The sequence below is a fragment of the Silene latifolia genome, chromosome 3 (assembly GCF_048544455.1).
Source record: "Silene latifolia isolate original U9 population chromosome 3, ASM4854445v1, whole genome shotgun sequence".
Classification (NCBI taxonomy): domain Eukaryota; kingdom Viridiplantae; phylum Streptophyta; class Magnoliopsida; order Caryophyllales; family Caryophyllaceae; genus Silene; species Silene latifolia.
Window position 1 is genome coordinate 146574194 of NC_133528.1, and position 25601 is coordinate 146599794.

Below are 25601 nucleotides of genomic sequence, written 5' to 3' on the forward strand. Positions count from 1 at the left end.
TTTAACCGCGAAAGTGGTAAACAATCCCCTTAAGTTTACTTCTACGTGAGATTAAGCCCCTTAATTTTGATTTGGAATAAATAACCCCTTAACTTTGCTATAAAGTGAAATCAAGCCCTTTTTATTTTTCCGGTCAAAATCTCATCGTATTTTTCAAATTCTCACCAATTTCTCATATCGGTGTACATATTAGGTATAAATTTCTCTCGGATACGTTTACTTTTTCATTTGTGTGCTCCTGTCATCAAGTAAGGGCGGTGATGATGATCCTCAAAAACTGTCGAGTTGTTTGCCCGATAATCTAAGATCAAATCCATGGTTTGCCAAATTGGTCTTCCCCTCCAAAATTACAAATTAAATTGTTTAAGATGCTGCTATTATTCTTAGCATCATTCAAGGGTGTTGGTAGGGAAAAATATGTTGTACGACTATTGAGTGTGCGCGCAATTACTGGAATTCATAATTATTCTTCATTCACGCATTTTAGTCGGCATTTTGATTGTTAATATCAAGAGTATGATCATGTGTTTTTAAGACGCTATAAATATTGCGGTACATCTACATGTATAAAGTAATAAGGAGTGAAATTTATACCTAATATGTACACCGATATGAGAAATTAGTGAGAAATTGAAAAATCCGGTGAGATTTTGGCCGGAAAAAATAAAAGAGGCTTGATTTCACTTATAGCAAAGTTAAGGGAGTTGTTTACTCCAAATCAAACTTAAGGTGTTTAATCTCACGTTGAAGTAAACTTAAGGGGGCTGTTTACCACTTTCGCGGATTTTTAACATATTCAAAACATTTATTAACATATTTGACCAATCAATTTATAAATTTAAATATTTAATAAATAACATATTTGAGGTTAATATGTTATTTTACAGCATGCAATTTAGCCCAACATATTTAATTATTGATTAGCGTATTCTAAAATATAAATTTTTTACTCAATTTTACAAATAAAACTAACAAAATATCGCTTCTTAATTCATATAATCTATTTTTGCAATCTGTTTACACTAAAATTAATCCGCTTACGGCTTACCATCAAACAAAGCCATTGTTTATCACCAATTAATTTCCATATTTTTTTTGTGTTGACCAAGAGTATCCCTACCGATAATTGGGGCAATCTTCTTCGGGGCAATTTAATGGGTTGATCCCTCTCAAGTTTTGGCTTTTCTCATTCGTAAGAGTCAGGAATCGAACCCCTGACCACTTATTTAAGAGATGAGAGTCATTATCACTCACACCGACCAAATTTAGTACTCCCTTCTATTCTAAATAACTGTCCCATTTGCCATTTCCGTCTATTCACATAACTGTCCCATTTGCCATATTTAGACATGGTTTTTTTACTTTCCTACTCTTAGCTCTTTTCTTTATTTACCACCCCAACCACCCATAACCCATCATATTCAATACTTTTCATTATTTAACTCATATATTCTTACCCCTATACAATAATTTTCATTATTTTAACTATACTCCCTCCTATTCACTATATTCTTCCCTATTTCCCTTTTCGGATTATTCGGGTTTTCTTCCCTATTTCCTTTTTTGGGTTGATTTGTGTGGTCTAAATTCAATTGCATGTGGGGTAGTATGTTTTGTGTGGTCCAAATTAACTTTCTTATTTTTTATGCAAAAAGAAAAGGGGAAGAATATAGTGAATAAGAGAGATTATTTCTTAATTTTCGTGTCATTGTCCAAATGTGACACTTATTCAGAATAGGAGGAGTACTATAACGAGAATTTGTGATTTCCATATTATAAAGACTTTATTGGACCTACTCTATATATAACATTATTAGGTTCCATTCACTTCTACTTGGCCAATCAAACTCCAATTTCTTCTCTCTGACTTTCCTCTCTCATTCTCTGTTTCTTCTTCTTGATTGGCTTTATTTTTGCTGAATTTTTACGTAAAAACTTTGAGAATTTGAGATAAACTCATCTTCAACGTAAATGGCACTACCAACACCAAGACCAGATGCAGATACAGTTAACTGTACCTTTGCTTCCAGATATGCCCGTGTTGCACTCCCTAGGTACCTTCTTTTTCATTTTATATTCACATTGGTTTTTGTTATTTCGGAAATAGCCGCTTTGTATTGCTAACATAAGTGTAAGACGGCGTGCATCTGATCCCCTTATTCCAGCAATTTGTGGAAGCCATTGAATTATTGGGGTAAATATTGTTGTATTCGTGAAAAAAATTGGATGATACTCCCTCTGTTCCGATCATTTGTTGTCCTATTCCATTTTGGGGTGTCTTAATCAATTTTTGCCTTTCTATTTTAAGAATGAACTTGATGAGTAATTTGATCATTCACGCTCAATTTGCTCCACTTGTCTTTTAGTTATTGGCCCCCTACTCTTTCCTTACTCTTTGTGCCAAAACCAAAGAACAATAATTAACCGGGACGGATGGAGTATCTTATATTGGCCCCCTATTCTTTGAAGGTAGTTTGATTATATGTGAAATGGAGAAAGTTGCTTATCTATGCGACTATGTCCTAAAAGACAAATGCTATTCATTATTGAGAATAGATGTTACTAAGTCGGAATTTTTTTGTAAAGAAATTACTCGGAGTACGTAGGATTTAAAATTTGTCTCACGATAATAAAATTTCAGTACTCCGTACTTGTTTAAATTCTTGTTTATACAGACTAAAATTTGGATGAATATATTAATGATCATGATTTTTTTCGATCCATAGGTTACACATTTACACCTCTCAATCGTTGGTCGTAATATTAACACTTTAATCATATTAAAATTAATTAATTTGATTATTCCTAGTCCCAAAATACATAAAAATGAGGATTTAACCTCGAGAATAAACCATAAAACTCCTTTGTTCTTAATTTTACTCTACTATATCAATGACAAGTTTTTAAGCTAAAAATCATTCGGACGAGTTCATCGAATTGTGAGGGTAGAATTAGAGTTGTTCATGGACGGGACGATCTAATAGGCCCGTCCGGTCCGGACCGCTAATAAAGCAGATTGGTGTATTGGACAATGAATTTTCCATAATTTACAAAGGTCCAGCTCACGAACCCATAAACCCGCATGTCCGTGGGCCAAAAAAATCATACTAACCCGGTCCGTGTTCAGCTCAAGCCTTGACCACCTCTAATTTAAACCAATGTTATATTTCCTCGTGCTAATCCGATCCGTTAAATTATTTCGGGATAATATCTAGATCGTTAAGAGTAATGGAGACGGCCGACGGGAGAGGATCCAAATTGCATTTTTTTTCCCACTATTATTGGAACATGGGAGATGATAGAATAGTAGTTGTACAAGTGGACGAGTAGGTAATGGTTTTCTTGTACATGTACATGGCAACAATTTAACGATACACATGAATTGTTAATATTATTTGTTAATAATACTTATAATAATTCTGGTATTATTTTATGGAAAAATTGAAGGTTCAAGATGGGAGAGAAATCAATACCAAAGGATGCAGCATATCAAATAATAAACGACGAGCTTATGTTAGATGGCAACCCAAGATTGAATCTGGCCTCATTTGTGACAACTTGGATGGAACCTGAATGTGATAAATTAATGATGGATTCTATTAACAAGAATTATGTTGACATGGACGAGTATCCTGTCACCACTGAGCTCCAGGCACGTCTCCCTATCTTTTTTCTTCATATTATAATAATCGCTAATTTTCATTTGGACGGTTATAACTTACAACGAGATAAATATGACTATTTCATGATTAAACGTAACTAATATTAAAGGGATTACTTTCTAATAATAAACGGAATGGTTACCTTTTATTATAAAACGCTTGATTTTTCTCCGTCGTAACTTAAGACCACCGTAAAGATTTAAGGAATACTAACTGGATAATAATAGGGCAGGTCAGTGCGTCACTAAGTGCACGAGCTGTATGAAACTCGTTAATTACCGGCCTCTTACAAGCCTTTATGTAGAAATTACTCGTATTATTTAATGAATTCTAGGAGTATATTTTATTATCATATACGTACAAGGAGATGATATATGTCAGAGACTTGGCCTAGAATTCATTTGTCTTTTAAAAACATTTCTAGTCACTTTCCTTGATTATTCAAATTATTCAATTCATACAGATTAGTGTCTTTTTAACAAAACATTGACTTTGGTATTTATTTATTTATCACGAATTCTTATTTGTGATGGGAATATTTATCGTAACTTTGCGACGGGTCAAGTACTACCCATGTGGGATAGATGACACAAAAGTAGAGTGTCTAAAGAGCAACAGTCTCTTTCGTTTTTATCAATACTTGACCGGTCGTAAACTTGTGATAAATATGACCCGTCAGTCCGTCACAAAGGAGACTTTCTATTTATTTATTTACGGTATTTATCTAGGCTCTGTTAAGCTAAAAAAAAAATACATATATGCTCAAAAAACAAAAAAGTTGGAGGTAGTACATCCGATATATATTCCTTTTCTCCTTATTTTTCAATAATGGTCACATTTGACTGTAAAATAGTTACAAAATACCGTTTTATTGCTTCAGACCAAAATATTACGTCTGAAACAAGACCAACTGATAACTATTACTCTTATGATAAACATCATACGTAATTATTATGGGATGTTGCAAAATACGAACTACAAATTAACCCAATTTAATTGCTTAGTTATGTGTATTTGGACTTTGGAGTATGGACTATGTAATGAGATTTAGACCACAGAATTTCTTGACTGAGGTTTTCGTCATTATTATTGATGGCATATATCTCTATCAATTTCTTTGTACGATGTTTTGTTTTCTTGAGATAGTAATTTCACTATTAATTCACGTAACATTACTTTTTGTAAAAGAATAAAATTTAGAAGTATTTAGAGGAAAAACCTTCCCCAACTAAATACATACAGAGTAGTATATTACTTCAAATATCTTTTAGTGCCTTAATTATATCTTTATATGATCAACATAGAGTAATAATGAGACTAATTGACCCTGTAGTTATTTTTGGATGACGAGAGAATTTGCAGTCACTACATAGAAATTATTGATAAACTGTTGTGCTTCTTTTGTGCCAGAACAAAATGGTAGGTAGTAGTAACGTTTTAGTGAAGTATTCCGTTGTAATTAGTAGGACGAAAGTTGTCATCACAATAATGTTGTCCCAATAAAGTGTAACTATACAAATATACAATAATGTGGATGGGTAAGGTTAGGGGATCATAGCATCATACTATTATTAGTGTGTTTGGAAATCGTTATCTTGTAAATGAGCTAAAGTAGGAGACAACGTGATCTGCTATATTCCTAACCTTTAACGCAATCGTTGGCATGAATGCATGATCCTACTTTTCCTTGCTAGGATCGGTTAAATGTTAATTAGCAGTACAGTCGAAAGAATAAGAGTTCTCCAAAATTTCTCCGCCTAAATGAATTTGGTTATAATTAGGCTTTTATTATATCATATTTGTATTTAGGTTTTTATTACTCCCTCCAATTTCATTTATTTTTCCCCTTTTTTTTTTGGCATAAGAAATAAAAGAATCAATTTGGACCACACAATACACATGACCCCACATCAAATTGTTTTTGGATCACACAAAGTTGTCCAAAAAAGGAAAGAGAGAACAATAAGGAAAATAGTTGGAAAGGGAAAGAGGAACAATAAATGAAATTGGAGGGAGTATATCATATCTGTTATTGGATTTTCATCTGGATTATATGAACTTACGATTTTCCACCGATTAATACAAAATATTAATAATAACAATAATAATAATAATAATAATAATAATAATAATAATAATAATAATAATAATAATAAATTTACAGTTAAATTTAAAATTGAGTTAAATATCAGTTTTATTATTATTTTATTCAATATTCTAATCTAAAATACCGCGCGGGATCAAGATCTATACTACGAGTAATTGATATTAAATGTTTTAAGACGGTAAATTTTGACAAATAAACCTGATATAAAAGTGTCCGACGCCAATATTATACGAGGTAGGTGCCAACTGCTCTGCTCGTACATGAAAACGCGTATGGAGTAGGGGAGGTGTGTACGTGATATTGGTATCTCTTTGGCAAAAAGTGGATATTTTCACCCCTAAAATATGGGTGTCCATAAATGAATAAATGATGGGGCATGGCGCATGTACTACCTCCATTCAACTCCACTCTACCTATTTCATTTTTGAACACTATTCACGAGTGAGTATTCAATTTCAATTTTCTCTCGATACGTAAGTGAAAATATATTCATGTGGGATCTTGTTTGATTAAATGTTTTACGAAAGACATTAAAAATATCTAACTTTTATATTTTTTGAAAATACGTAGCTAACGATATTTAGCGCGTAAAACACGCGTTGGCAAACGTGAAAAAAGAAAGTGGTAGAGTGGAGTTGAATGGAGGAAGTAGCTATCAATGAGACGTGACTTTCCGGATGACGATGACCCGGCCCCTTTGCTAAATGCAAACAAACCTACAATTTGTTTTTGTCTACCTTGATAGTAGTAATTGTGTTCATATATTGATGTGATAGATTATTGCCACCCTACAAAAGTTATAGCCCCTCTATAATGAGATATACTTCCTCCATTCAACTCCAAACTACCATAGTACACTTTTCACGTTTGCCAACGCAAGTTTTGCGCGGTAAATATCATTAGCTACGTATATGCAAAAATTATAAAAGTTACATATTTTTAATGTACTCGTAAAGACGAATCAAATAAGATCCACAAGAATATATTTTCACTTATATATTGAGAGAAAATTGCAATTGAAGATTCATTTGTGAATAGTATGCAAAAACCAATATGGTAGTTTGGAGTTGAATGGAGGAAGTAATTAATAAAGATTGTAAGATAACGTTAATTTGAAATTTGAGTTGATATTTAATAAGTATTTTAGAAAACAAACTCTGTAAAAAGTATAATAAGAAGTACTCCCTCCTATTCTGAATAACTGTCCCATTTGGACAATGGCACGAAAATTAAGGAATGAAGTTAAAATAATGAAAAGTATTGTATAGGGGTAAGAATATAAGAGTTAAATAATGAAAAGTATTGAATATGATGGTTTAGGGGTGGTATGGGTTGTAAATAAAGAAAATAGCAAAGGGTAGAAACGTCATTAATCATGTCCAAATATGGTAAATGGGACAATTATGTGAATAGACAGAAATAGCAAATGGGACAGTTATTCAGAATAGGAGGGAGTATTTTATGTTTAAACATACAAATTAAGGATAGGAATTTTGCTAATTGTTAGAACAAGAACAGAAGCATGCAATTTGAATTTCTAACAAATTTTTTATTTTGACAATAATTCTTGTATAGAACCGTTTTTACACAAGTGTTATTGTAAAACCAAATACTCCAGAATAACGTTTAAATAAGTTTTACTAACTGCTATTTTTCCATGATAAGAGCATTAAGGTCTTTGGGATATGATTTTACAATGTTTTATGGTAAAATCGTTCTCTACTATAACTAGAATTTACTAAAATAATGATAATGATATTCCGACATAGTAAACCCTCTATAATAATGTTGTTTATTGATCGTGGTTTGTTAAATGGTAAAAACAGAATCGATGCGTGAACATAATCGCAAATCTGTTCAATGCACCACTCGGAGAGACGGAGGTTGCGGTCGGAGTCGGAACTGTGGGATCTTCAGAAGCCATCATGCTTGCTGGATTAGCATTCAAGAGAAAGTGGCAAAACAAAAGGAAGGAACAAGGCTTACCTTATGATAAGCCCAACATTGTCACTGGTGCTAATGTTCAGGTAACTTTACTGTTTTTTTTTGTAATCTGGCCCATCTTGTTTTCTGTATTAGATTTCTTGTCGGACTGCACACTATATCTAGTGGCGGAGCCTGGACTTGTGTTGAGGGTCCGAAATTGAAATTATCATTATCCGGCGGAAATAAGCGTTTATGCTAACCCTCCTAGATTCACCACGGACTACGTTTGCCATTGGACCAATGTCCACAGCATAAGAGTCTCATAACAATGAGTAGAGCTATACATAGGGCCGGTTCGGGTCGGGTTTGGTCATCCTGGCCCGCAACCGGACCACATGAGTAGAGCTGGCAAGACCCGTCCCAAAACCGAGAATATTGCAAACCGAAACCGACCAGATCCAGCCTGATGACGTCTTGTAACCGGACAAGACCCGATAATAAGTAACCGGAACCCGACTCGATATGAACCCAACCCGGTATTGATACGATTAAATTGATGAAATTGATGACCTGGCAATTACTTAGCTTAATATTGATTAAATCGAAAGCGATTTAGAGTTTTTTTTTTTTTTTTTTTTTAACCCAAAAAGGGCAACTTATTATTCAACCAAATAATGGTAAAAAAAAACTAGTTTTAATGGTTGCAAATTGACGTAATGCGATAAAATCATAAAATAATTAGATCTGATAACGACCTGACCCAAACCTGACCCGTAACCCGACCCAACTGACTCGATTGTCACCTTTACACATGAGGGAGATGAGCCGGGCCGAGCTAATCCACGTTACCTCATGTTTGGTCCAAGATCGGCCCACACCTTTGTCCAGCTCGAGCTATGAGGGCATTTTAGAGAAGGGGTAGTGTGTTAAGGTATAGAACTATTGATTGAGTCTCAACCATGAATATTAATGTGATATTGAAGTAGGATCGAGTTACAAAGATTAACATGACTGTAACACGCATTGGATGAGTATGAGAAAAGCCGAGTGAAGTAAGAAATGATTTTACCCAAATAAGTTCACTCGTAACAGCCGCCATTGCCCTATATTCTGCCTCCGCGGTTGACTTGGCCACAGTCGGCTGCTTCTTAACTTTCCACGAAATGGGCGTGTTTCCCAGCGAGACGAAATAACCTGTCAGACTCCTTCTAGTTAATGGACACCGTGCAAAGTCGGCATCACAGTACCCGCTGAGTTGAAATGTCGTATCCTTATTCATGACAATACCCTTTCCTGTGTTCCCTTTTATGTATCGTACCACTCGTAACGCCGCATCCCAATGTTCCTTGCGAGGAGCTTGAACGAATTGGGATAAGGTATGCACAACATACACTAGGTCTGGTCTGGTTATGGTAAGGTACACAAGACGCCCGACCAAGCGTCGATACTTCATTGGGTCTTTCAAAACAACCCCTGCTGCGAGAGCCAAATCATGATTACGGGAATGGGAGTACTAATAGGTTTTGCGCCCTCCATCTTAGCCTCTTTAACAATTTCCGTAGCATACTTTATTTGGCTAAGAAATAAACCAGAGGCTCCGTGTGCTACTTCTATGCCCAAGAAGTATTTGAGTCGTCCAAGATCTTTTATTCCAAATTTTCGATCGAGAAAATGCTTTAGGTTGTCACAAGCCGTAACATTATCACTAACTACGATCATATCATCCACGTAAATTAGAGTAGCTATAAATATACCGTCCTTACTCATTGTAAACAACGAGTAATCTGCCATGGATTGAGAAAAACCGTAGCTTTTTAACGCATCCGTCAATTTGGCAAACCAATTTCGGGAGGCTTGTTTTAACCCATAAAGAGACTTCATAAGTCGACACACCTTACCAGAACCGTTTGCTTGGAATCCCGGTGGCAACTTCATGTAAACTTCCTCATTTAAGTCACCGTGAAGAAAAGCATTGTTAACGTCCAGTTGAGCAATATTCCAATTCTTCGTGGATCGCCATGCCTAAAAGAAGTCGAACGCTAGTCATTTTTGCTACAGTGCAAATGTTTCATGATAGTCTACTCCTTCAATTTGAGTGAATCCTTGTGCTACTAACTAGGGCCTTATATCGTTCAATAGTTCCATCGGCTTTATGCTTTATTTTATAGACCCATTTGCATCCAATTGGTCGTTTGCCTTTTGGTAAATCAACGATTTTCCAAGTCCCGTTCTTTTCCAAAGCATCAATTTCATTTGCCATAGCAATCTTCCATTCGTCCTTCTTGATAGCTTCATAATAATGTCGTGGCTCTTTTACGGCATCAATGGCACCTAGGAATTTTTCGTGACATACGGAAAAACAACTACTTGTGACATAATTAATTATTGGATAACGAGTACCTTTCTTAGATGACGGAGCTTGGGACGTGTGAGCACCACTTGATGATATGACACGAGTGGACTTACAAATGTAGTCCTTCTTCCATGCGGGTTCAAACTTTTGCCTTTCCCCTCTCCCAAGTCTTACCTCCGCGTCCTCCGTCTCATTTTCCACTCCAACATCGACCTCCACATTTTCTTCACTTGTCTCGTTACATGTGTCCTCTGTATTTGGTTCTGTACCTGGCGGATTTTCGGGCAGTGGGTCGAGTTGTGGGTCTGTTTGGTGATCAGTTTGTGAGTCGGTTTCGGGTATAGTTTGGGAATTGGTGTTAGGCAATTGATAAGAGTCAAGGCTAAGTATATTGTCTTGTGGTGCTTCCTGGTCTACACGAGTCCCAACTGTGGATGTGTTGGTCGAAATAGTAAAAGGAAAAACATGTTCATAAAACTTAACATCCCGGGATACAAACCGACGTCGGGTTTTTAAGTCATATAACCGCCATCCTTTTTGGGTTTTTGGGTAGCCAAGGAAAACACATCGTGTCCCACGCTCTTGAAATTTATCTTTTGGTCTTTGTTTGTTGTGGGCATAAGCAAGGCAACCTAAAACTCGTAAATTCTCGAGATTAGGTGGGTGACCATGCAAAAGTTCATAGGGAGTACGACCTTGTAGGACTTGTGTGGGTGTTCTGTTAATAAGATATGCTGCCGCTAAAACACATTCCCCCCAAAATTCGATGGGTAGGTCAGCTTGGAAACGAAGGGCCCTAGCTTTTTCTAAAAGATGTCTATGCTTGCGCTCGACCCGTCCGTTCTGTTGGGGTGTGTCAATCGCACTAGTTTGGAAAATCATCCCATTTTCATTATAAAATTCTTTTAAAGTCCCGGAGAGGAATTCACTACCATTATCACTTTGAACGATCTTGATTTGTTTTCCAAACTGAGTTTGAACCATATGACAAAAACTTTTCATTAAATCACCCACTTCCCCCTTATCTTTCATGAGATGTACCCAAACACTTCTACTATGGTCATCAACAATTGTAAGGAAATAATGTGCCCGGACAAAACCGCTAGCATGATACGGTCCCCAAATGTCGCAATGGATTAAATTAAATAAAACGGCTTGTCTCTTATTATTAAGTTGAAATTTGGAACGGGTTTGTTTGGCACGACAACAAGGATCACAAACAGTTTCGGAATCAAAAGATAAAGGTTTATTAACTAAATTGCTTATAAAAGGAAAAATACTGCTTGAGGGGTGACCTAGTCTCCGGTGCCATATCCGTCCTTCATCAACTGTTGTCCTAGCCACAAATTCCTCAACTCGTGTCATGTAGTATACTCCGTCACGGTGCTCACCCCGTCCAATCTCCATCTTCGAAGTCCGGTCCTGTATTATACAATAATCAGAATTAAAAATCACAAAGCAATTATTTTCACGGATGAGCTGCTGAACGGAAATTAAATGACACGTTAAATTTGGCACGTATAGAACATCTTTTAGTTTGAATGATTTATTCAAAACAACCGTTCCATGCACATTAGTTAAGATAGTAGAACTATCGGCGACCCGATTGTTGATGGGGCACTCTCCCACCGATTTGTGAGTAATTCGCGACATCCCGTCATATGATGCGAGGCTCCACTGTCAAGCATCCACTCATTCAATTTAACATGATTCGTACCTGTTAATTTTTCGTTACCTTCCGTCGTCTTAGCAGCAAGAAGGGTTCTGAGTTGCTCAATTTCCTGAGTAGTGAAATCCCGTTTTGATTCACTTTCACCGTGGTTGCAAAGATTTGCGGTATGGGTCGAACCGTTGTCTTGCCTCTACCACCACGGCCGCTTCCACGGCCTCCTCTTCTACCCCTGCCGCGTCCTCTGCCAGTGATCCCAAGCCTATCCCAACAATTTTCGGCTGTATGGTACCACTTTTTGCAGTGAGTGCAATAAGGTGGCTCAGACTCTTTTTTTCTTCTGTCTTGTCATTGTTCCTTTTCCACGGCCTCCACCGAACGAGTTGCCATGGCCGCTTCGATTGGTCTTCTCGGATTCGAGTTACCGCCTTATGACGTTCTTCTCTCAAAACAAGTGCATAAGCACGACTCAGGGAGGTGAGATTATCCTCCATCAACAAATTAGAACGAAGATGATCATACAAAGCGGTGTTGAGTCCCATAATAAATTGATGTACCTTTTCTTCTTCTTTCTCCTTAGCGAAAGCAGCGCCTGCACCACAAGTGCAATCAGGTACGCGACTGTAATTAGCTAACTCGTCCCATATGGATTTGAGATGCGTGTAGTAGTCTACTACAGAACGGGTTCCTTGACGGCACTCTGTTAACTCGCTTTTGAGTTGATGGACACGGGGTGCATTACCCGCTGAATAACGTTCTTTTAATTCTTTCCAAATCTCGAGCACAGTGCCCGAGAAGGTGATGCTGGGGTGTAGTTTTTCATCAATTACACTCCGCAACCAAGACTTTATCATAGCGTTACATTGACGCCATGCTACAACTTCAGGATTGTCCGCCTCTGTGCCTTCGGGTTTCTTGACTGTACCTTCAACAAAACCGAGTTTGTTCTTAGCGTCAAGCCCGTTGCGGACTGCATCGGCCCATAGGTCGTAGTTCTCACCATTAAACATAGTCTGAGTTAATTTTAGACTCGGACTATCGGAGGGATGAAGGAAAAATGGAGATGACAGTGGTATTATTTTGTCGTCAGTACCGCTGCCTTTTCCGCCTGATTCATCCCCAATTTTTACCATTTTTTTTTTTTTTTTTTTTGTGTTTGTTTTGATGTGTGATGTTTAACGAGTAAAAAATGCGGAAGACGGATGCAAGGATCAAACCTGCTCCGATGATACCATGATAAACTATGATCAGCTGATGAGAATGAAAAGGCACAAAATGCCTAATTGAATTGATACTGAAAACGTGATACAGAGGCCTAATATATATGCAAAAGCAAGTCAACTACTGCCTAAACTACTTCCTACAAATAAGGCTAAAGATAATACATTGGTTACAACAACTTAACAATATGTGCATCAAAGTGAATATGGGATAATATATTTCCGTGTGATACGGATAATATATTTCCATATATTTTGAGGTGATATTGGTTAGCGAGATCATGGAGAGAACATACCGATTTTGAATGAAACCGAGATGGAATACTAATATACTATGCATGATATCGACATAATCTAATTATTCTATAATATGATGCTTGATGAACCAGGTCTGCTGGGAGAAATTTGCAAGGTACTTTGAGGTAGAGTTGAAGGAAGTGAAGCTGAGCGACGGGTACTACATCATGGACCCTCAAAAGGCCGCCGATATGGTGGACGAGAACACTATTTGTGTTGCTGCCATTCTCGGATCCACTCTTAACGGAGAATTTGAAGATGTTAAGCGCTTAAACGACCTACTCGAGGCTAAGAACAAAGAAACCGGGTATGCTTTATTTTGGCAAAACATCTGCCTTACTTTCAAGTATTACAAATGATTAAACTCCGTAACATCAAAATCGTGTTAAGAACTATATTGATGGATTCACGCCATTCACCCCTATGATCAGTGGTGGAGCTAGGGCAGGGTTACCTAATTCACTCACCTAGGGGGTAAAAACAGAGTTACCTAATTCGCGAATTATATATTAAAATCAACGAATTCTAAACGTTCGATTCTTGTATTAAAAACTAAAAATTCAATATTAATTCGCCTATTTTAGGGAGTCTTTTAGTCTTTACCAATGTTGTCAGGATCGGGATTCTACTTTGGATCGATGGGGAGGGTGGGATCGAATCGGTAGAATCGGATCGTAGAATCGCAAGATTCTACAAACTCACTAAATATAATTTTTTATTTGGTAAAAACATATAATTGAAAATCAAAACACTTATTTATTAATATTTATTCATAAAATATTGGTAATTAATGATTTTAGTATCATTGTATGAACAACTTACACGAAATTTGGGTTTTACGGCGTCATTATATAAAAATATATATTAATTTTTTTCTTGTGGAATCGGATCGTAGGATCGTAAAATCGTAAGATCGTATTATGATCCCATCTCCAGAAATTTTCAAATTAATAGGATCGTAAGATTCTACAATTATGATAGAATCGTAGAATCCAGGATCGGTCAAGCATTTTTAGATCGTAAAATCGTAGAATCGTTGGATCGAATCGCGATTCTGACAACAATGGTCTTTACCCTTTAAAATTCTAGACATTTCCTTTCGGGATATTAAGTAACTAGTAGTCATAAACACATACCCAAATTTTACAATAAGACGGTCTTACAACGGTGTCACACCGTCAGACGATCTATTTTCAAAAGCAAATATATTATGAAATACTAAAACAAAAAATTAATTGTACGAAAATATCCTAATTTAGAATGTAATTAGGAACTCTAATAAGCATATTAGTAATTACGAAATCACGAATTGCTTTTTGTTTTGTAATACTTTGCATATTGAATTCCCTATTTTGGGCGAATTGCGAATTCTAATTATGCGTATTATGAATTCGGTAACCCTAAGCTAGCGGGGCTATTAGGGACCCTCGCCCCCTAATGGATGAGATTTTCGAATTTTTTTTGTTAAATTTCCATAATATTTTTTTGAGTTTACCTTATATCATTACCCGCTAACTCAGGAACGTCTTTTTCTTGAACAATGTATGTAGATGGGATACACCAATTCATGTAGATGCAGCAAGTGGTGGTTTCATCGCGCCATTTCTGTACCCGGAATTAGAGTGGGATTTCCGGCTGTCATTAGTAAGGAGTATCAATGTAAGTGGTCACAAATACGGGCTTGTTTACGCTGGTGTCGGTTGGGTCATCTGGAGGAGCAAAGACGATTTACCTGACGAGCTCATCTTCCACATTAACTACCTTGGAACTGATCAACCTACTTTTACCCTCAATTTTTCCAAAGGATCAAATCAAATTATTGCTCAATATTATCAGTTGATTCGCTTGGGATTTGAGGTACGTCGTTCATTAACTTGATTGCTCAATAACTATGTGGTCTATGTCTTGTTTGTTAGTGATGCTTCTGAATTAAACCGAACTGAAACAAATAGTCGAATTGAACTATCATGAATAGGCGAGGCCAGGATTTCGATTTCGGTATAGCAAAATATATACTCAAGGTAAAGTGTATAGATAATTAGTGTGAAAACAGTAAATATTGGTGTAGCAATATCACGAAATTCTAACCGAATTTTTCGCCTTTGGTGTAGCGGCGGTTACACCAAAGCCTATAGTGGCCTCGCCCTTGATCATGATGTGAATCGAATCAAACTAAACTAAATCGTACTCTCCGTGATCAGTGGCGTAGCTACCTTGTAGGGAATGGGGTCTCTAGACCTCGCAGGTTTTTGTAGTGTTACTCTATCGTATGCCAGCATGGATACAGTTGTACTGATTTTTACTACGAAAGACCCCTCCGTTTCTAGGAATGGTTCTTAATTTACGTTATGACCACACTGATCAAATTTTCTGACTACGCCTGCAATTTTATCCGGTTCTTGTCATTTACGTAAAAATCTAATAGGAATAAATATAATAGTTGAGCCTCAACCATAACCTTAAGGTTTTGGTTGAGATGATTCATCTATCATGGTATCAGAGCCAGGGTGACCAAAGGTCACGGTTTCAAATCCTAGCAACCCCAATAATTTACGAAGTGGAATTTCAGCACATGGTTTGCCGGAGCCTGTACACTAACCACTCTTAGTGAAGGGGCGTAATAGGAATAAATATAATAGTTGGGTCTCAACCATAACCTTAAGATTTTGATTGAGATGGTTCATTTATCAAAATCAGATGCCGCAGACGGAATAAATCGGAGGGACCCTAATATGATAAAGATTGAAATGAATAGCATCGAAAAATGTTGGTTTTTTTTCTAACCTTCTTGTGAATGCATTGATATCTCAGGGGTACAAGAACATCATGCAGAATTGTCAGGACAACGTAACACTCTTAAAGCAAGGACTCGAAAAAACAGGGAGATTCAACATCGTTTCCAAAGACATTGGAGTCCCTTTAGTTGCATTCTCCTTAAAGGACAACGATATCCACAACGAGTTTGAAATCTCCGACATGCTAAGGAGGTTCGGCTGGGTTGTCCCAGCCTACACCATGCCTCCCAACGCGGAACACATAACAGTGCTCCGCGTTGTGATCCGTGAGGACTTCTCTAGGACCCTTGCTGAGCGTCTGGTTAATGACATACAGAAGGTTCTTGAGGAGCTGGATGCTCTTCCTGCTCGTGCCAGTGCTAAGTTATCTGCGGTGGCTAGTGAGGTGGAAGGTGCGCAGATTTCAAGGAAGAAGTCGGCGATGAAAATGCAGACAGATGTGTGTAGTGTTTGGAAGAAGTTTGTTGATGAAAAGAAGAAGAAAACTAAAGGTGTCTGCTAGAGTCTTCTCTTTATCGCTCCAATTTTATGAGATGTGTTCAGCCGTTCGAGGTGAGTGCCACGCCACAGCCTACTTCTACATTGCAAGTTTGAGAATAAGTTTACAACAATAGTATGTTTATGAATTATGCTTGTAATTTGTGAATGATATTTTTTTTTTTCTTGATTTTTATTACATTTAAACTTTGAGGAGGCATTATTGATTTATGGCACCATGAATCACTATTTTATGGGAGATTTTTATTGGCGGAAATTTGTGTAAAATCATATGGAGTAAAACAAAGACATTTGTATTTGTATTTATATGATCAATTATAGATTTATATTTTTATATTTCCTCCGTTTTTATATGATCTACCCATTTGTTGAATATATAAGTGTAATATTTTAATAACCAATTAGTCTTGTTGAAGACGGGTCGGAGCAAGTGACGGGTAATGTCACTCACAAAACGAATAGAAGGGACAAGGTGGAGGCACCTCCATGTGCTTCCCTCTCTCCTCTATTTGGGTCATTTGTGAGAGAAAATGGTATCCGTCACTCCAAAGTGACGGATACGTGCCGTCACAAATGAGATTTTGTGTTTAACAAAATGGGTAGATTATGTGAAAATGGAGGACATACTTCCTCCATTCAACTCCACTCTACCTATTTCACTTTTGTACACTATTCACAATTAATTATGTATTCAATTTCGATTTTCTCTCGATACATAAGTGGAAATATATTCATGTGAGATCTTGTTTGATTCGTCTTTACGAGTACATTAAAAATATCTAACTTTTATAATTTTTACAAATAAGTAGCTAATGATATTTAGCGCGTAAAATACGCGTTGACAAACGTGAAAAAGGAAAGTGGTAGAGTGGAGTTAAATAGAGGAAGTAGTACTCAATCAAATAATACGGGAGTAAAACAAAGACATCTGTCAAATTACACCGATTGATTTATGGCACCATGAATCACTATTTTATGGGAGATTTTTATTGGCAAAAAATTGTGTAAAATCATACGGAGTAAAACAATGTCATTTAAATGATACTGGAGTAAAACAAAGACATTTGTCAAATTAAACTGTTTAAAGGTACTACATATTTATATATAACATTTGATTCGATAGTCGAATGGAGATTTTGCTCTTTGGAAAGCTTAAACCCGAGTTTTCTGGGAATTTCATCCAAATTTTAACTACTAAACTCCACACTTACGGATTGTTAGATATTCATTCGTTACGTCATTTAACTAAGTTGCAATTTATTCACGTTTGCTATGTAGGAGTTCTTCACCGTAATGGAAAAATTCCTTCCAAGATGCCTATCCTCTATTAAACATCCACAAATTCTCATCTTGTTTGAAGCTTTCAGCCGAAAATGATGGTATGAAATGAAACCTACCATTAAACATTTGTTAGGTGTATGTTGTTGTCAACTTGACATTATCTCATAAGTCATAACTAAATTAAAAGTGAGATGTAATATAAAATTTTTATGGAGTATCAACTTACAATTAGTATTGCTTAACGATTGTCAATTATAATGAATGAGTGATATGCACAATTACCCCCTAAAAAAGTGTTTATTTGAATGATTTTATTCCTCCGTTGTAAATTATTACGTAATTTGTATAATTTTCGAAGCATCAATCAATATCAATATATATACTTAAAAGAGGAACTTTTGAAGCGATATCATTGGCTATTGTTTTGTTTTAATTTCATTGGCTATTGTTTTGGTTTAATCAATAAATAAAAAAGATATTTAAAAAACAATTTTAATTTATGTATAAAAAAAATATACATTAAATAATGTAGAAGTCTCCTAATGCATAATGGTACGACAACTACAGAACAACAACAAATCAAAAGATCATAATTAATGTACTTTAAGAAAATAAATACATTAAAAAAATGTTTGAGACTCCTATTGCTGCTGAAAGGCTACGACAGCTTCAATCTGTGTATCACAATGCTCCAATAGTACGACTTCGACACTTCTATTCTTATCAAACTGCAATTCCACACCTTCTCTATATCTGAATGTTTGTGCAATTCAACTTCTAATACGCTTCTCTCAAACCTGCAACCACAACGGTGTATAAATACACATCAATCATCAATCTTATTATTCACATTCACATAGCAAATATTTCTGTCTTCGGCTTTCTCTTTGCAATGGCACCAAGGTATGGTAATTCCATCAGTTATTTACGATATTTTGTATCGACAGCTACTAAGGTATGGTAAAACCCTGAAAGATATAAAGGGTATGCCGCTGCCCGAGTTCGAAGATGTTAGGGGGTTGGAAAATAAATTAATCAGGGAAGAGCGTATGTCTGACACCCGCCAATTAAAGGAAGAATGGACCCAAAAAGAACAACTAAATAGAGAGCAAAGAGCGGTATATGAGAAAATCATTGAAGCAGTGCACACTAGGTGCACACTAGGTCTGGCGAAGTAATGTTTTTATATGGGCACGGAGGAACCGGGAAGACCTTCTTATACACAACCATTTCAGCAAGGATCAGGTCAGAAGGTGAAATTGTTCTCAACGTAGCATCATTAGGTAATATAAGAACCTTCGCTATTGTTCTCAACGTAGCATCATCGGGTAATATAAGAACTTTCGCTTAATACCACCATCTTTAAATTTTAATTTCCTGTCAGGGATCGCGGCATTATTACTCCCAGGAGGACGTACAGCTCAGAGCAGGTTTGAGATACCAATAGAGTTATTAGAGAACTCTACGTGCAACATTTCACAAAAGAGCCAATTAGCGGAACTATTACGACAAACGTCCCTAATTATATGGGACGAAGCACCAATGGACCACAGGTTCGCATTTGGAGCACTTGACCGAACAATGAGAGATGTGCTCGCGTTAGAAGATCCAGAAGCCAGAACAAAATTGTTCGGTGGTAAGGTCGCTCTACTTGGGGGAGACTTCAGACAAGTATTGCCTATAATTACTAAGGGTAAGAGGCAAGATATTGTTCAAGCATCGATCAACAGGTCACATATATGGAATGAGTGTCAAGTCTTCACACTATCAAAAAGCATGAGGGTGTCAGAAACGGACAACAATCCGCAGAAGCAGGAAAGAAACATGGCTTTCAATAACTGGTTGTTAGCTATGGGAGACGGACGGATAGAGACTAAGGCAGCAGAGAACGAAATAGAGCCTACATGGATTGAGATACCAATAGAGTATATCGGAAGCAACGGACCGTTAAATATTGAAACAGTTGTTGGAAGAATTTACCCAGATTTTCAACAAGAGCGTTTCAACGAAACCTCTAAACGACATGGCTGACAAGATAAACACGTAAATGGCCAGCCTTATACAAAGTGAGGAGAAATGTTACAGAAGTTTTGACGAAGTGTGCACATCATCAACTGAAAGCACAGAACAATATACGGAGTACCCTACCGAGTATTTAAATAGCCTAAACTTGCAGGGCCTACCTCCCCATGAGTTGGAATTAAAGAAAGGATTGCCCGTGATGTTACTCAGAAACATAAACCCGTCCAAGGGGTTGTGTAATTAACGGCACACGGCTAATTATTACTCCCTTAGGCAACTTTATAGTTGAAGCAAAGATAATAACAGGGTCACGAGCAGGTGACAAGGTGCTTATTCCAAGAATAGTGATGAAGACAACAGACACAAAAATACCACACGTGCTAAAAAGACGCCAATATCCACTACGACAATGTTATGCAATGACAATAAACAAGAGCCAAGGTCAATCACTGACATATGTAAGGGTATACTTGCCAAGCCCCGTGTTTAACCATGGACAGTTATATGTAGCTGCAGCAAGGACAACATCCCCCCGAAGGACTAAAGTTTTTCATAGACGATTCAAAACAGCAATACAAAGGACACACAAAGAATATTGTTTTCAATGAAGTTTTTTCAAATCTACCTGTCATATAATCTGATTAGGAAACTCAACGGTTGGTGAGTACAGAAGATATTTTTACTATATAACCAAACAAGTTTAGAATAAAATCAGTGTGAATTTTCGCAGTTCGCACTTCTAATCATATCGTACATGTATACAGTCTAAATTACTACTCCCTCCTATTCCGAATAACTGTCCCATTTGCCATTTTCCTCTATTCATATAACTGTCTCATTTGCCATATTTGGACATGTTTTTTGACCTTCCTACCCTTGACTCTTTTCTTTATTTACCACCCCAACCACCTCTAAACCATCATATTCAATACTTTTCATTATTAAACTCTTATATTCCTACCCCTATACAATACTTTTCATTATTTTAACTCCATTCCTTAATTTTCGTGCCATTGTCCAAATGGGACAGTTATTCGGAATAGGAGGGAGTAGAAATTACCATTAAATTATGTTGTTTCTGCTAAATGAACTACTGAGCTAATATGGACTGTAATAAATATAACAACAACAGTACTGGGTTGATCGGTAACGACATGCAAATTAGTTATTTCACAATACCAATTTTGCGATATGCGACCAGAACTATAGCTCGCAATTGGATTTGAACAATATGATGCTAACATGTATAAACAACAGCAACATTTTCTACATGTAAACTACATAAACAACAACAAATAAAAGTAAAACAGATGAAAGACAAACCTTGAAGAAACAAAGGCCCCGACTTTCGTGATGATTAGTCTGTGAATCATGACTAAAGTCACACAAAACGAAGCTGCTTCTTTAATATTAGGAACAAATTATTGCTTGCTCATATAAAGCTACTAATAAAGTTCGCAATTTGTTTAGAATTTCAACTATACCCGGCAAACGGTCACTCAACTGAGATTCATCACAAATAACTTAAGATCTGATTGATCTCGACTCTCGAGTACAGGTAAAATGGGTTGCTTTGGCTGCGGCCTTGTGGCGGTGTGCCAAAAGTCGACTGATAAGATTATGGTGGCATATTTGTTGGTTGTCAGGAAGGATCTAGAGGATGGGGATGAGAAATTAGGAGATCCATTCATCTGGAATTAAAAAAATTGAAACGGAAAATTTGGGGATAACTAAATGAATTAGAACAAAAGTTAATATGAAAAGCTAAAGTGACACGGGCCTTTGGACTCATGCAAACAAACTCCTTTGTAATTACTCCAACCGTTTAACTCCACCTCGCATGTTTGCTTTTTGCACGGGTATTAAGAAGCGGATTAAAAAAACTATAAAAAGTACATAGAGAAAGAGAATGGTAGGGTTAAAAATGTTAAAAAAAATATAAAGGTGGGGTTTTATGGTGGATTAGTGTGGGGTATAGATGACATTTTTTGTAAATATGGAGTGTGAATAAGGATAGAATGGTCATTTTCTTGGCCTAAAAAGGAAACATGTAAAGTGGAGTTGAATTGAGGGAGTAGTACAATGGTTAAATAGGTTTCATCTTATTTAAGTCCGATATGTACGTATTACATTTATATGAGACAAATATTTTACTTTTGGCCTGTTTATATGACATTATCCGTCTTTATCTGAAACGAATATACCCGTCTTTAATGAGACAATGTGTTAAATGAATATACTAAACTAACTCTTCTATTGTTAAGAAGGATCATTAGATTGAAAAGTCGTTCACGAAAAATTTGGGCTGATTATGTGATCTACCTCTATTATTTTAATTTCACCCTCATTTAATGTTCAGAAGAATCATTTGACTGTAAAGTAGAATTCTTTTTAAAATTACAGATGTTCTAACTTCGAATTTGTATCGAATGTAACAACAAATGCGATTAAGGGTACTGCGTAATTAACATGCTACTGTATTATTTACCAACAATAGGAACTGAAAAGCCTATGTAGTGAAACGACCCGGCCAACGGCCGGGCTTGAAAACTAGTAACAATTGTAAATAAGAATTTGTGATCAACTTATATATCCATCCGTTAATGGAAAAAATGTATATTTATGCTCTATACAAATTCAATAATACTCGAACAAAGCTACAAACGAGGGAGTAACATTAAATGATTTCTTACCAATGATTTACTCTTAAATTTAGTTTTTTTTTTTTTTTTGTAGGAGTCATTATGACTCAAACTAAGATTACTTCTTCAAACTATACGAACACTTACCATTCCGACCATTCAACTTTCCTATCACATAAATATGTAATAACATAGTTAGCGACGAAACATAAATAGTACTCCGTCGTTGTTTTTGGAGCGAAAAATTTAAATATTATATATCTCACAATTCGAAAGAACGACCGTAGCTAGTGATGATAAAACCAATATTTTATAGTTCACTAATTGTTGTATAGGGCGGTCTTATAGCATAAGACCAACCCATTGATTAACAGCCCAAAGAATTTAAGAAGCCTTATTCGTACCATTATTCCTCATTATTCTTTTCTTCTCTGTTATTTCCCCTCTTCTCAACTAACCTTCCCCTCTCCATTTCTTTTTTTGTTCATATCATCATCTACAAGTAACGATGATCATCAAAAATTCTGATTCCGTCGTGAAGATGACAAAAAGGTGGTTTTAATTATGATTCTCGTATTTTGTAAATTGGTAAGTCTCTATACTTATTTGTGTTTTTTCTATTTGATTTTTAGGCTAGAGTTTGAGGATTTATGCAAGTATTTTTTGTTTAAAACTTATAATGTATTTAAATAGTATCAAGTTGAAATCCTTTTGTCTTTAAAATGAAAACACATAATTTTATGTTTGGTACAGAGGATTTTAGATCAAAATTGTTATGTATTTAAATTGAAAATATAACCATTGATTTAAAGTAGGCCACCTAATGTTTTAAATTGAAAATCTAAAACTCTTATTTCAAAAATAAGGTCCTAGTAATTGGTATTAGATGTTAGACTGATGAATCTTCTCATTATGTATACCCTTTTAGTGGTGTTTTTTTCCCAATTTTTACTTGAATTTGTTTGTCTTTGAATTATTACAATGGATTTGATATTCATTTAGCTAACTTTTGTGTTCCTTGTGGATTTGTGTCAAATTATGGTATTATTTCAATTACATCCAGTGACTGAGTTTTGAATTCATGCCTTCAATGTATAAATTCAATGGCGGATGAAATTAGGAGTTTATGCATATTTTTTTCAAAAGCCAATTAGTTCAAATGGAAGAACATGTGCATTGCACAATGTATGGGTTCGACTCCCATATTGGCTTATAAACTACTCACTCCTTTCCAATGAATAGTGTAAAAGTTTAAATTAAGAACTTCCGATTATAACTTGGGGATACTCGATTGTAAATTGAAAACATTGTGTTTTAACTTGAAATTGTCTCATTCGGAAGTTCAAGACTAATTAAATCTAGAAACTCGTTTTTAATCAAAATAAGCACGATATTAACTAAAATACTTAAGTGTTTAACTTGAAAATTCCAGATTTGAAGCTAAAAACTCTCAATATTTAACTTGAAATTGTACCGTAACTTTTAACTTAAACAACTTAAAGTATTGTGTTTAAAACATCATTGTTTATGGTTGAAACCCCAACTTTTAACATGAGAATGAGAGGCTACATCTTGAAAAATTAATAGTACTATACTACTACAAGAGTTCAAGATTTTGATTTCAATAGTGCTCAAATTGAAAACTCGAGATTTAAACCTTGAAAACTGTGTGCTTTAAACTTGTAACTTGGAGTATTAAGAATGTAAGAATTACTCCGTAACTCGTATATATAGTTAAAAGTTCAAGGATTAACTAAATGATTTTTTGACTTGAGAACTCTTTAATATTTTAAATTGAAAACCCAAATCTTTATTTTAAGAAATTTGATTTTAGAAATGAAATCAAGTTGCATGCTTATATAGCTTAAAAACCTGTGTTTATAAGGTAAAAGCATAGACATTGTACTCCACACTAATTAAGCAATGACGAAAGCATTAGTCGTATGACAGGCAAAAATCAAAGTTGTGGAGTACTAGCAGTAGTAACCGTCACTAAAGACTGGAATTAAATTTTCAGTTAATAATCTTTGTGCCCCACGTTTTCGAACGTTTACCTACACGTAAAAATGGTATTTTGGATTCTTTCTTTGTTTCCATGTTTATAATGGACTTCTCTCTATTTGGGCCCGTCCTATGGTATAGGACGGTCCTATAGGAGAGTTGCTGTTTATAGTTAGCGTCAAATTAAAATTATGACGTTAAATCCCCACTAAACTAAAAGAATAAGAAAACTTAATGTTTTTCCCGCCTAAATGCATTCTCTTATAATTGGGCCTATTTTTTTTTGTCATCTTAATTCACTACCATTCAATACATTAGTGGGCCAACGAAAAATTCAATGTGTAAGTATAATTTTTTCTGTAGAACAAGAAACTCGGTATGCCCCAAACATTGATATTTTATATTAATAATATTACCTTATTTAATACTAATAGAATTTCCATAACTATATGTGCAATCTTTGACACAAATAAAATATTCAGTATCCTATATTTCTATATACAGAAAAGTTCTAGCTCCAAACATTATAGTGTTTGTAAAAGGTATAATATAGATTATAGAGTATAATTAATACAAATAAAATCTCCAAAATCTTATGATGTATAAATAAATTTTGATGTATAAATAAATTTTGCCTTTTTAAATAACGTACAAAAATTAGCTATGATGTATAAATAAATTTTGACATTGAAACTGAGTTTGATTAAAGCTAAGTAAAAAAAAACCAACTGATTATATAAATAAAACGTGTCAACTTTGCTCTTTTTAATCTTTTCATCTTATACAACTATACAAGCTAACATGTTTTGATGTCCAATATAAAAATGTGATATTATTATTGTTATTTGTGCTTTTTTATATATTCTCTTCATAAAAAGATCTAGGGTGCTATCAATATTTTTAATAATAAAAATAGGTTCACACAAAAATAACTTAATCTAAAAATCCTTTGAATAATAAACTTTTTTTTATAATATTACTAACATTATAATCATTACATTACATTACAACATACTATTATATTACAACCCATTTATGTAAAAATTAAAGCTCAATTAATTTAATCCTCACAAATACCGTGCTTTAGCACGGGATCTCAACTAGTATCTCACTACTCACCTACTTAGG

The 25601-nt window shown here is 35.4% G+C and overlaps 2 protein-coding genes and 1 long non-coding RNA gene across 3 annotated transcripts; 1 reads left to right on the forward strand and 2 right to left on the reverse strand.

The window, feature by feature from the left end:
* The first annotated feature begins 1802 nt into the window (after nucleotides 1–1802).
* LOC141648335 (glutamate decarboxylase-like) lies at nucleotides 1803–16863 on the forward strand. The gene is made up of 6 exons (XM_074456892.1): nucleotides 1803–2054; nucleotides 3448–3652; nucleotides 7596–7796; nucleotides 13327–13541; nucleotides 14785–15091; nucleotides 16046–16863. The coding sequence occupies exons 1-6, from the start codon at nucleotides 1972–1974 to the stop codon at nucleotides 16529–16531; spliced, it is 1497 nt and encodes a 498-aa protein (XP_074312993.1). The 5' UTR covers nucleotides 1803–1971; the 3' UTR covers nucleotides 16532–16863.
* LOC141648336 (uncharacterized) lies at nucleotides 11190–13010 on the reverse strand. The gene is made up of 2 exons (XM_074456893.1): nucleotides 11766–13010; nucleotides 11190–11470 (listed from the first exon to the last, which is right to left on the reverse strand). Exon 1 carries the CDS (start codon nucleotides 12848–12850, stop codon nucleotides 11861–11863), a length of 990 nt encoding a protein of 329 aa, XP_074312994.1. The 5' UTR covers nucleotides 12851–13010; the 3' UTR covers nucleotides 11190–11470; nucleotides 11766–11860.
* A 1423-nt stretch (nucleotides 16864–18286) lies between the features above and the next one.
* Nucleotides 18287–21654, reverse strand: LOC141646427 (uncharacterized). Its single transcript, XR_012545549.1, has 2 exons — nucleotides 21154–21654; nucleotides 18287–18605 (listed from the first exon to the last, which is right to left on the reverse strand). It is a non-coding gene; the product is annotated as an uncharacterized LOC141646427 (long non-coding RNA).
* Nucleotides 21655–25601: the final 3947 nt, after the last annotated feature.

Bases quoted from the DNA above. Each gene is read 5' to 3' on its own strand.
- LOC141648335 (XM_074456892.1), top strand. From the start codon at position 1,972: ATGGCACTACCAACACCAAGACCAGATGCAGATACAGTTAACTGTACC. The intron at 2,055-3,447 runs GTACCTTCTTTT...GAAAAATTGAAG, and splicing joins GCCCGTGTTGCACTCCCTAG to GTTCAAGATGGGAGAGAAAT. The intron at 3,653-7,595 runs GCACGTCTCCCT...TGGTAAAAACAG, and splicing joins CTGTCACCACTGAGCTCCAG to AATCGATGCGTGAACATAAT.
- LOC141648336 (XM_074456893.1), bottom strand. From the start codon at position 12,850: ATGGTAAAAATTGGGGATGAATCAGGCGGAAAAGGCAGCGGTACTGAC.